We start from the raw sequence: 12881 nt of genomic DNA on the forward strand, positions 1-12881 counted from the left end.
TAAACTGCTCTGCTACTTCTACAGAGCAGGCCGCTTGTGCGGCGTGCAGCACTGTGTTCAAGGCAGGGGAAAGGTGCTCAGTACACTTTTAAAACCCACTGTAATAATTATACACTCTTTTTCAAAAGGACAAATGACAACACAGGTTTAATGCATATATTGGAAACTTTATCATCTAACAAAAGTATTGCAACAACAAAATAGCTTCATCTTCTGTCTCTTCACATCATTGGTTTAATCTTCATAGAACTTTTTCCTTCCTTTTCCCCCAAAGTGTGCTCATTTTATAATTTCCCCTCCTCCAGAGAATTGTTGATATCTGGAAAAAAATGAGGAGAAATTGTGTCTTACTCACTAGTTCATTTTCACTAAAACACAGCCTCTGATATTTCTTTCACAAACTTTACTTGAGAAATTCTGTAAACTGAAGCAGGCATTCGTATCACTTGGGATCAAGGAATTTAGCATAGGTTTGTATCGTCACCACAACACCTACAATTTATGGCAGGTTCATTTCTGAAAAGCAGCATCAAGTGATTGATTTATACTGTCACTGAAGAGAAATACTTGCCAGTGTAAACCTGAACGCTGTATATTGTAAATATAATGGTGCAGAGAAACAAAAGACGTCGTTGCTGACCTTTAAGGCCTCTTCACTGCTTAGGAGAATGTTCCTTCGCCTGGTGAGCCTGCAAGACTGCAATCGCCTCGTCCACCTGACCCAAACAGTGGAAAGATTTAAAAAGGGGGGAAAAAAAAAACCCTGAAACAACAGACCTCTTTGATAAATGTCAGGCAACAGCCAGAAAAGTGTTATATTAGGACAAAGACTGGAAATGCAAAAATGTCTGGCTTGGCAGTCTTCTTTATGCGATAAAAATCAATTTACCGTAACTCTAAGGCTTACCAAGCATCGACCTTCTCTCCAATAAATATATAAAAATCCAAAAAGAGGAGAAAATTACAAATCAAACTCAGACCTATCTAATTTACCCAACTGGATGATGTAGTGACATTACAGATGACTGAGGAAGCTATCCGGTCTTTAAGTCTGACGTCATGAGCCGTGTCTGGGCCCAAACTCTGCTGCACGTCCCAAAGTCAAACGATCACTGTGGCATCACTGAGAGTGAAACTGTCTAAATTCTTTCATCTGTAATAAAATGATCAGTGTTGCTGCTCTACCAGGTGTAACAATTAAGTTTAACATCCAGGCATCCATGAAAACAGAATTTATTAAATTTAACAGAGTTATTAGTTAGCAGGGAGTTAGCTTGCTAGTTTCCGTCTAAATATAATATACCATGTTCTGACTGAGAGACTTCTGAAACGAATTAAAAACCTACAGCTCTGCTATCACTTCCGACATAAATGAAGACAGGAAAGTAAACAGCAGTGACATTTGTAGGGTTACTGAAGTTTGGCTAGCTGGTATATAATGATGTGCTACGTGATTGCTAGCGACACAGCTATGTTAGCATATTATAAACAGTGAAGCTGGAGGATGAATGCTAATTTTTTTTTTAACTCTGTAAAAGTTATTGTGAGGGTTCCCGATGGTTAGGGACAAATGCAATCGCATGGCAGGATGCTGTAAACGGACCAAACTTCAGCCAGGAGAACAACTGAGATAATCCATCCACAATACGAGGTTAGTCATTAATATACTGCTGCATGGGCTGGGCTGTAGTTACATCGTAAGGTTTTAAAAACTGAGCTTTAAAATGAATATTGATACCTATATACCTAAAATTCTGATACCTATATGCATTAGGCTGACAGACTGTGACCGACTGATTAGATATTTGTTTAACAACTAAATTGTACCTAATAAAGTGGCCAGAGAATATTCTGAGGTCAAACTGGACCATGTGTGGCACATTAACTAAAATAAATCTTTTTCCTATAACACGGGGAAGGATGAAGATGTGGAGCTAAACAAGTGGACCTTGACTTCCCTTTTGCTCAAGCTACTTCAAAGGGAATAATGACAGCGATGGTCAAACAGAATTCAAAAGTATTTAAAAAACATTTCAGCATGGGCTGTCAAAAAGAAGAAAAAAAAGAAGGAAGAAATGCTTCTCCCACTTGAGCGTTAGACGTTAAACCGAAGGTTTACAGGTATGACTCCGACATCCTGCCGCCACCAATGTGCAAATGCTGTCACTAGAACAAACCAGCACCACCTATTTTCGAGCTATTTTGGCTTCACTGTTGTACAGGGGAAGGAAGTTGTGGCTTATCATTCATCTTTATATATATACAGTCTACAGTGCAGACCAGCTCACAGAAAAACATGAACATTAATGTACCTTAGCGTGCAGGGACTCTTGCGACTCCAGCATATGCAGCAGCTCTGAGTTGTCAATCTCCAGCAACATCCCAGTGATTTTACCAGCCAGGTTTGGATGCAGAGCATGAATCAGTGGGTACAGTCGCTCCCCTGTGTGTCACAGCAGAGACAATGGAATGAAGACAAATATACACAAGCTGTTTCAATCTGCATTGCAGAAAAAAAACAAAACAGGCAGAACTGAGTGATGACAGACCAAGGAGCTGTTTCTGATCCATTGGTGGGGCTGCAGCCAGCACTGAGGCGGTAAGTGGCTCTGGGCCTTGAATGTGTACTGGTGGCTCCATCACTGGCGCAGCAACAACCTGAAGACATCCAGATGCCAATCGCCTAAATGTTTTGTCTTAAACATATTATAGCTGTAATCACCACCCACGCAGATACCCACACCCACTCACAGAACAAAACAATCCCACAGATGTCTCTCATTTTCAGCTTGTATATCACTGGTTAACTCATGTCAAAATGATGTATAAGAAGGGCTGTTTTCCTTAGCTGCCTTTTACATTTTCCAATGACTATTAATGCAAATTTGTTAAGTGAATCTAAGCCTATATTCAGCAACAATCTAAAATAAGGTTGTCATTTAACTTCAACCTAAGCAACTACACTGCAAGTCATTGTGCACCCTCAGTGCCCCATTTTTAATGCTTCAACTTGCTGTCTGGGTTTCACACGTTTTTCTTGGTCCTGGCTAAGTATTAAAAATAGAAATGACCACAGTGCAAACACTACCTGTAGTCTAGGCATGGGTGCAGGCACAGTAACAACCTGCTGAGGGTTCCTCACTGCTGACGCATACTTGTACTGGCTGCTTCTGGCTACACTGGCAATGTCAGTGCGCCCTCCTACAGTCTGGGTTCCAATGTCATCTAAAGAGAGAGTCAGCACCATCCACGTGAATGGGACATTTCAGAAGGAGACTGCTTGTCTGCTGCCATAGTTCAGGAGCTCACTTGTCTTTTGTGTGGAGGTTACGATGCGTGGCGCCTGGGTGGAAGCCTGTCTGACTGTAGCGATGGGGGTCGATCCACGTCGGGGGACAGAGCCAGAAACCAGCTGGGTGGTGTAGGGGCCTAAACATGTAGAGAACAATTATATCATACAGTACTGTGCAAAACTCTTGAGTCACCATTAGCTGCCTTTTGGTCTTTGTTCTGTTTCCTATCAAGATGATCCCACACTGCTTCAATAATGTTGAGGTCCGGGCTCTGAGGATGCCAGTCTGACTGGTATTGTTCCACTATTTGTTTTTCTATCCAGGTATGCTTTTACTGCACTGCCAGTGTGTTTTGGGATCACTGTCAAGCTGAAAAATTAATCCTTGAGGAACTACTCCTCACGACAACTTTTACAGATCAACATGTTTTTTGTTTGTTTATTTAATTTATTTATTTCAAATCTCTACACAAGTGTAACAGATATTCCCTCACCCTGTGGTCTTGGCGGCTGTCCTGTCCAGCGAGGGACTGGTCTCACACTGCTGACAGCACTGTGGTTGTAAAAGGAGCGCATGGGAGGCTGCAGATATAATGCAAATATTAGCACTGGTGCAACTTCAAAATGTCAGAACGTTGGGAGCTGATGCAAATTTGCCCAGACTTAAACAACTGATAAAGTCTGCCCAGACTTTATCAGTTCTTTTTTTTTTCTTCTTCTAACATTTTGATGACACATTTTGTTGCATTAATAAAATGTCCTACTTTGTTCCCGACGTCACCGTTTAAAGAGCCCTACCTGTGGTAATGTGACATAATATCCAGACTGATGGTATGAGTCGATTAGCGGGCTGGCCATGGTTCTCAGGGTAGCAAGTCTTTGCATGTACTTATTTGTTAGAATTGCTTTACGCTCCTCTCGCCGCTGAGCCAGAGCCACATACAGTGGCTTGGTTGCAACAATTCTCCCATTCATTTCAGTCACTGCTTTTGTTGCCTCCTCAGGGGAAGAGAAACAGACAAAACCAAAGCCTTTGCTTTGGGAGCCATCTGTCATCACCTACAGGAAACAAAACGTTCACAGTCAGAAATTTTTAAGGTACCTAACACTAATGAAAACAAAAAAGGTCAAACCAGAGACATTATATAAAGAAGCTTTAACGGCACCCAATACATCCTGTATGGGGAGGGGATAACCCCCCCCTCCTCAACAAGACAATTTAAAGTCCACATTCAGGAACACCCTTTTCACATATGTCTTTAGGAATACCTACATCTCAACAACTTGATATCACTATAAAAACTTAGGGATCGAACCACCAATACTCCAGTTAATGAATAACCCGCTTCACCTCCTGAGCCACAGTGCTTTCATGAGAGGAACAGAAATGCATTCATGTCAGCAATCTGCATAAATCCATTATTGAAATGTTGTAAAGCACCTTTGTGGAAAATAATAATTTTACAAACATTATTTTGGCACAAAATTTACTTACTGCTAAAACAGAAGAGCATCGCAGCTACTGTGAACACACCAAGTTCAAACATCATTCCCTCGCCATAAAAGCTATTAGATTTTAACAGGAACTTTCCCGAAGGAAAAAAGGTTTGGGCATTCATGGATTTGTGTACAAAGAACTTCATTACTTTAGTGGGACATGATCGTGTTACCTCACCTTTGCACTGGTGATGGTGCCATAAGGAGCAAACTCCTTCCGAAGTCTCTCATCGTCGATGCTGTCGTCCAAGTTCTTCACATACAGATTCACCCCCTGGAATTACAAAGAGTTAAGTTCCTGTCTTCTCAAGCTCAACAATGTAAAAACACAAACCTAAAAGATGATCAAAATGCCATTTTACAGTTTGGAGTAAGATGTTCTGTTCAGCCTTTCCATCAACACTAAAATGGCCATACATTCAATGGATCAACGTCACAAGTTAAAGCCTATCTGGCTAAAAACATTTCAAAGGAATTTTCTTCTCACACATGAAATCCAATCAGCTCTGAAATTCTTTCTTTGTAGGCTAATGCTGCTAAGCTATTTCATCATGCTTCCAGTTATTCAGTTATCTAGTTAAGCACTCCTTCATATCTGGATGACACATTCCCATCTGACCTTAAGAGAAAGCACTACCCAAACTGTTAGTTGGCTTTAGATTCCCTTTTGTTGCTATTACAAACTTGATTATTTATAAAACAATGCCTGTGTTTTCCAGTTGGGATGGCCCAATGGACAGGTCTGCTTCCTATCCGGTTCATGACACGCATAAATCAATCTAACAAAAGAGTATTTTTGATTCTTTTAACCATTTGGCAATGTCAGCAAAAGAATAAAACACCAAATACTCAATACTGAAAAACAATGGTGGAAAAAAACCAACATAACCTGAGCTTCATGCTGAACACCCACATATACTGTTTGGATAAATGACAACTTTTCTACTTTCATTTGGAATGATTTCCAAGACAATGTTTGACTTTACTCTGAGAACATCAGGACTGTGTAAATTAATATCAGATAATGTACCATTTAGGAATGCAAGGAGGAGACTGAGTCTGCCCCACAGGTGACTCCTGAAAAGCCGAGTTAGGACTCCTCCTTACATTCCTTGATAGTTAACTGGAGAGATTATCTTTCAGCTGACTTGGTGTTTGTTTCCAGATGACCTAGAGACCAGGGAGATCTGGATGTCTCTGCATAGACTGCTACCCTGATGACCCAGACCCAGGTAAGCAGGAGAAAATGAATGAATGGATTACAAGCACCACTAAGCCTTTAATATATTCAGATACATTGCACTATAATCACCTAATAATTAATTCAAAATGATCAACAGTAAGAACAATTAAGTAGTATTCATATAATAGTTTCATGCAAAAAACACAGCAGCACCTGATAGCGCTGAATGCGGTCCTGTTTGATTTGGTCAAACTTGCGTTTGAGCTCTCCCTGGCGCTCAAGACGCTTCTGAGCCCGCCCTACATAGAGGATTTTCCCATTGATCTCCTTTCCATTCATTTCATTAACAGCCTGGGAAAAAATAAATAGCATAGGGATCATAAACATACAGTGTTACGTACAGTGTAAGTGCAACTGGAAAGTATTCAAAGTGCTTCACTTGTTCAATATTTTGTTATTCCAAAACTGATTCATTTTTCATGAAATTTCGTGAAATTCCTTGCATGATCGCCTGTCAGATCTTTCTACACCTTGACTCGAGTCCACCTCTAGTAAATTCAGTTGACTGGACATGATTTGGAAAGGCACCTGTCAGACCACAAGCCAAGCCGTGAAGTCCAAGGAATTGTCTGTAGACCTCCAAGACAGAATTGCAACGAGGCACAGGTCTGGGGGAAGGGTACAAACACATTCTGCAGCATTAAACGTCTCCAATGAGCACAGTGGCCTCAATCATCCGTAAACGGAATAAGTTTAGAACCACCAGGACCCTTCATAGAGCTGTCGGTCAATCTTAGGGCCTTAGTCAGAGAGGTGACCAAGAGCCAGATAGTCACTCTGGGGCTCCAACGTTGCTCTGTGGAGTGAGGAGAACCTTCCAGAAGGAAAACTATTTCTGCAACCGTTGACAATCAGGCCTGTGTGGCAGAATGTCCATACAGAAGCTAATCCTCAGTAAAAGGCACATGACAGCCTGCCTGGTGTCTGCCAAGAGGTCTGAGACCAATGTTCTCTGGTCTGATGAACCAAAGATCGAACTTTTTGGCCTGAATGCCGAGCATCATGTCTGGAGAAAACCAAGTACCGCTCTTCAACTGCTATGGGGATGTTTTTCAGCAACAGGAACAGGAAGACTAGATGCCAGATCCCTGATGACGACCTGCTTCACGGCACTCTGGACCTTGGACTGGGGTAAAGGTTCATCCTCTAATAGCACCACAACCCTAAGCCCACAGTCAACGTAACAAAAAGTGGCTTCAGTATTACTTAGTGAACGTCCTTGACTGACCCAGCCGTAGCCCAGACTTTAATTTGATTTAACATCTCTGGAGAGATCTGAAAATGACTGTGCACTGATGCTCTCCATCCAACCTGATGGAGCTTGAGAGGTTCTGCAAAGAAGAATGGGAGAAACTACCCCAAAAATAGGTGTGCCAAGACTGCAGCATACTCAGAAAGACCTGAGGCTGCAATTGCTACCTAAGGTGCTTAAAATAATGAGCAAAGGCTTTTAATATTTATGTACTTTTTTTTCTTCTTGTTTTTAATAAATTTGAAAGAGCTAAACTTTCTTTGCAAAACAAGGAATGAGGCTATAAAATGACAAAAATGTGGATCAAGTGAAATGCTGTGAATACATTTCAGAAGCAATGTACCTTCACAAGAGAAATTCAAAAACCACGATACTCAAAGAATTTAAGGTTACACATTTTTTTACCAACATTATATTTTCCAATTCAAAAAAAGGCCACCCTTTTCTACCTACTTAACTCAAACACTCCTGAACAGGATTCATTCAAGGTCTACAGTGACTGCATTATGATCCATGTGATCTTTTGTTGGGAGAAGTAAGATCTGTGTGCACACAGAAACTTGGTCCACACTACCTTCTGGGCATCTTCATGATGAGCATAGTTTACAAATCCAAATCCTCTTGAACGACCCTTCTCATCCTTCATGACCCGTACACTGAGAGTTCTCCCTGAGACCAAAACCAGACCATGAGATGCAAAGTGATCAAAACTGAGCTAAAGGAACAAAAAAATAAAAAATAAAAGCTCACAATATTTTTATCTTACCAAATGCAGAGAAAACTTCCTTTAGTTTCTCATCAGTGAAGTCTTCACCAAAATTCTTGATGTAGACATTGGTGAACTTCATAGCCTTACTGCCAAACTCCACCTCTCTTTCCTTGCGTGACTTAAAGTGGCCAACAAATCTGTAGATGTGATTTAACACGTTAACCAGAGAGGAACAAATGAGGAACAAATAAAAGGACATTAATTACAGTATGTTAAATTATCTTTGGCTACAAGACAAATGATGAGGACAGATCAAGAACATCAAACAAACAGCTTTGTTTGTTTGTGATGAATACTGTTACCTGCTTACCCCTAAAATAATTTTATAATACAGATAAAGACAACAAACCTAGACAGATATCCTACCTATTCACTGACCTAAGAAGATACAACTGACATTTTTCTCCCAGGAAACGGGCCTTTGAGCTGACAATGCCACATTCCAACCGTTTACCTGCCTTTTGACTGAGCAAACAAAAACAAAACAACAACACATGGAATAATCATCTGCAAAACATGTGGAGTTTTCAGTAGTATTTAACAATGTAAATAGTTAAAATATATTTAAAAATCACCCACAACATTAAAACCATCTGATTAATATTGTGTATGCCACCTAATCATGAGACCTATCCCTGAGTGCGTCTTCCATGGAAGGAGCCTGTTTTGCCACAGATTGCGGGTGCTCAATTGAACTGAGACGTAGGAAGTTTGAGGAACGTTGACTTGTCCTCCGGGCCACTGAGTGCCACTTCTGGTGTTTGGCTGTTTACATGGAGCCTTAGATCAGAATGAATAGGAATGCTCCATATAAAAAGACCTCGATCCAAATAAACGGGCTTAAATAGTCGTAAAAATATTTATATATATATATTGCAGTAGAGTGGTTTAAAGGTAAGAACAAAAAAATTACCAATCATTGCAGGCTACACTAAAACACGAAGAGTTGATGACAGTTAAAGTTTGATCTGTAGCATAGCACACAGAAACAAGTGTCTGGTGTCAATGTGAAATGTCACATCGCCTTGTCTACTGAAAATGACTTGCTTTTTCCCGACCAAGTAATGTGAACACCCACATGTAAAAACGTTAGGAGCAACATATAATTACAGCAACTACTGGGGCCTGTTTTATAGAGGAAATTCAATATACTCTGGTATTGTAAAACTAGTCTCCAGAGAGCCGTTTGGCCATCAGGCACTGGTTTTGTTCATGTTAATCTTTTTTGCTGAACAGAAAGTCACGGAAAAGCCACAAAGGATAGCCACAGAGGATGGTAAATGTGTGAATTAGTCATCGTTTTTACAGATGTCACACAGTTCTGATTCAATCCATTGGCGCATGTAAACGTCAGATCATATTAAATCATGTATAATGTAAAACAGCTCATTTCAGCCTTAAACTGAAATGAGTTCAAAATGAACAAAACAAAAAAAAGGAAAAAAGTGAGCACATAACCGCAGATAATTTGACGTATCAGTGGTTTAATGTTGTGGCCGATCCTTGTACATATTCTGCTCTAATCTTTGCCTGAGCTTATTTTTTTGTAGGCTACATTTAACCACTGACTGGAAAGAACAGTGGTAAACAATTGAGTATTTAGTTCACTCACACTTTCCTATCATTCAGTAGCATCCCATTCATTGTTTCAATGGCCCGGTTTGCAGCCTCTTGAGTCTCAAAATGAACAAATCCATAGCCTTTGGATCCTTTTTCATCACAAACAACCTACAAGACAAACATTATAATCGGTGCAAATTACAAAGCTTTTGCTGTATCAGTAACCATCAACTAAAAAAAAAGAAAGAAAAAAGTAGACACTCCACAAACAGCTGCTTCAGCTCTGAGAGACTGCCCAGGTCACTTACCTTACAGGACAAAATATTTCCAAAGGCTGAGAAGGTGTCATACAGTGCTTTGTTGTCAATAGACTCATCCATGTTCTTGATAAAGATGTTCCCCACACCAGATTTCCTGAGTCCTGGGTCGCGTTGAGACCACATTATTCTGATTGGCCGACCTTTGATGACATCGTAGTTCATCGTATCCAGGGCACACTCCGCTAAAACAAAGCAGAAAAATTAAAAGAAATTACTTACAAAAATTTTATGTATAATAATATACATTGTATACAGTCCCCAGTCTTGTTAGGTACACCAGTTCAACTGCTCCTTGAGGCAAATATTCAATTAGCCAATCACATGGCAGAAACTCAGTGCAGTGAGGCATGTAGACATGGGCAACATGTCCTGCCGAAGTTCAAACTGAGCATCAGAATGCGAAACAAATGTGATTTAAGTAACTTTGAATGTGGTAGAGTCGGCAGACAGGCTGGTCTGAGTGTTTCAGAAAACTGGTGATCTGCTGGAATTTCCCCACACAGTCATCTCTAACCATCCAGTTAGCAACAGCTGGGCGAAAACACCATGTTAACTAGGGGGCCTCTCCTGTCAACTAAGAGCAGAAAACTGAGGCTACAAATCACACAGGCTCACCAACACTGAACAACAGAAGACTGCGTGCTCTGATGAGCCTTGACTTCTGCTACGACAGATTGTAATGTCAGAATTTGGAATAAACAACATTAAAATCTATCCTGCCACAAGTAGTGGAGTATGTACCTAATAAAGTGGAGCATATATTCACTATATTTCCATTGCATGTGTCACCACAGAGAATTAAACTTATATTCTAATTTAAGTTGTAAATTCATTTCACTCTGCAGTACTTTAGGTTTAAAATGTGGTTAATAATTTAGTTTACTTAATTTAGTTTATTCAATCTTGATATTTTTCCTGACTTGTTTTAGGAAAAGTCATGAAATTTTAGATATTTCTTTGATTTTGCAGCCATGTTACAGACTAACCTTTCATCACAAATCCCCCAACTATCATGAATTTGCTGATCGTTTTTAAGGTGTAGTGTCCTTCCCACTTTTAAATTCAGCTCCGAAGACAGTGATCTTTAGAATCACTTTAAAAGTCTGCTCTCATTAGACTGAAACAAGTCTTAACTTTTTATAGCATTCACTGAGCAGCAAATGGTCACAAAATCAACCACACTGGTACTGTACCATCAGCAGGTTGCTGGAAGTTTACGTAGGCATATCCCAGAGATCTGCGGGTGATGATGTCCCGGCACACACGGATCGACATGATTGGCCCAGCGGGAGAAAACTTCTGGTAAAGCATTGCCTCTGTGACATCAGGGTGCAGGTCCCCAACATACAGAGAAGCAAGAGGATATGCTGGTCCACTGCTGTTCATTTTGGGTAATAGCTATTTGGAGAAAAACAGTTATGAGTGATTTAGACTTGTTTTTGTTCTGTTTCTTTTCTTGTTATAGTCACTTCTATTGTGTCAGTAAAATTAGATGCACTTCATTGTACTGATCTGTATTGGCAGACATGTTTTTCTTTGTTAATACATCACATTTGAGAAGTTTTTATTTAGTACTCAAAAGTAGAAGAAATTATGTTAAATGTGTTATGTTATAATTAATACCTTTAACTGTATTTTATCTGATTTCCATGAGATTTACTGTCAAAGAAATTAATTTTACTGTGTTTTCAATGTCATCTACATGTGTTCAAACCATTTATTTCAAACAGGGGTGGAACGAATAACAAAAACAGATCTGCATGATGCACTTGCACAGTGTCACAAACTACACAGCCTCCAAAACGTCAACACGTGAATCAAAACACAAAAGAATCTGCAGGCCCTGCTCCAGGCCTGATTAAATTAGGTTTGTATTAAGCACGTAAATTGTTAACTCTGTGTCTGAGTGGATAAAGTACCCCAACATAAAAATAGTGAAGTGTATCCGAAAGTTAATACAAAGACAACTTCAAGACAGAAAGCTGTGGAATGTGCACAATTTGGAATCTAAAAATTCCTAACATGGTAAACATTTAAGTTATGGAACTTTAACACGTAGCATAGATATAGCATATGATTGAAAGCTAAGCAGTAAAATTAGCTGAAGCCTTGTCCTTTGTTTCTGAACTATTCATCAAAGTTAGCTAAGATGAGGAACCGTGTGACTTCGACTAAATAAACTTACATTTCTAGCTACTGCGTCGTACTGGAGATTTCCCGTTAAGCAGCTCGTCGGTACACTTTCCACATGGGCGGGAGCTTGTTTTGATTTAATTAGCGCCGTGGAACACCTGCACCTCCTCTCCGCGCAATACAGTTTCAATTAAGCTGTGAGGGCTTCAAACATTAAGTGCACGTCTCTCTCCGCGATGCAAAGTAGTTCTGATTAGCATATCAAGTGCTAATCTAATTTAGCTTGCCCTTTGCTTGTAGAGAAGAGGGCAATTATAACCCTCACGTACCTTTTTGCCAAATTTTTGAGTTGTTTTAGGCTTTTGTTTTACGTTTTAATTTTTAAATATACCTGGTGAACAAAAATGAAGACGTAATTTGCCTGTTATCTTAAACGAAACTTTATTTCACTGGATGGTTTTGACACGTTCCTATTTCTTACATGTAGAGTGAAACTAGAATGGTTTTAAGATACATAAACACAAAGCTAGAATTACACCAACCATTGTTTATCTCCATTTCGTCACTGCTTTTTTTTCTCGTTTTTTTAATAGCTAATCTAAATTTTCACAACCACGTGTGTGCACTGGGTAATAAGACTGTTACAGAAGCAAATTTTAGCCATTAAGACTTGTCAGTAAAAACAAAGCAAGTAGATACCTGATATACAGACAGGCTTCGTTCCACATTCACTAACTGCATTTTCATCAAGCATAATAATAAACTGACATGAATTTTTTTCCCCAACAAATTATATCAATTCATTGGCGCACTGC

The 12881-nt window shown here is 39.7% G+C and overlaps 1 protein-coding gene across 4 annotated transcripts; it reads right to left on the minus strand.

The window, feature by feature from the left end:
• Positions 1 to 146: 146 nt before the first annotated feature.
• On the minus strand, positions 147 to 12350 carry pabpc1l (poly(A) binding protein, cytoplasmic 1-like). 4 transcript variants are annotated; one of them, XM_005448753.3, is made up of 17 exons: positions 12119 to 12350; positions 11127 to 11331; positions 9922 to 10115; positions 9666 to 9781; positions 8432 to 8518; positions 8051 to 8190; positions 7859 to 7953; positions 6186 to 6323; positions 4968 to 5063; positions 4091 to 4351; positions 3787 to 3874; positions 3310 to 3429; positions 3089 to 3225; positions 2550 to 2658; positions 2313 to 2443; positions 641 to 716; positions 147 to 319 (listed from the first exon to the last, which is right to left on the minus strand). In XM_005448753.3, exons 2-16 carry the CDS (start codon positions 11317 to 11319, stop codon positions 654 to 656), a joined length of 1968 nt encoding a protein of 655 aa, XP_005448810.1. In that variant the 5' UTR covers positions 11320 to 11331; positions 12119 to 12350; the 3' UTR covers positions 147 to 319; positions 641 to 653. The 4 variants fall into 4 exon arrangements, with proteins under 4 accessions (XP_005448810.1, XP_013131056.1, XP_025757424.1 ...); XM_013275602.3 differs by having other exon boundaries at positions 8420 to 8518; XM_025901639.1 differs by lacking the exons at positions 8432 to 8518; positions 12119 to 12350 and having other exon boundaries at positions 11127 to 11319.
• Between the last annotated feature and the right edge of the window lie 531 nt (positions 12351 to 12881).

Source organism: Oreochromis niloticus, linkage group LG20 (assembly GCF_001858045.2).
Source record: "Oreochromis niloticus isolate F11D_XX linkage group LG20, O_niloticus_UMD_NMBU, whole genome shotgun sequence".
Classification (NCBI taxonomy): domain Eukaryota; kingdom Metazoa; phylum Chordata; class Actinopteri; order Cichliformes; family Cichlidae; genus Oreochromis; species Oreochromis niloticus.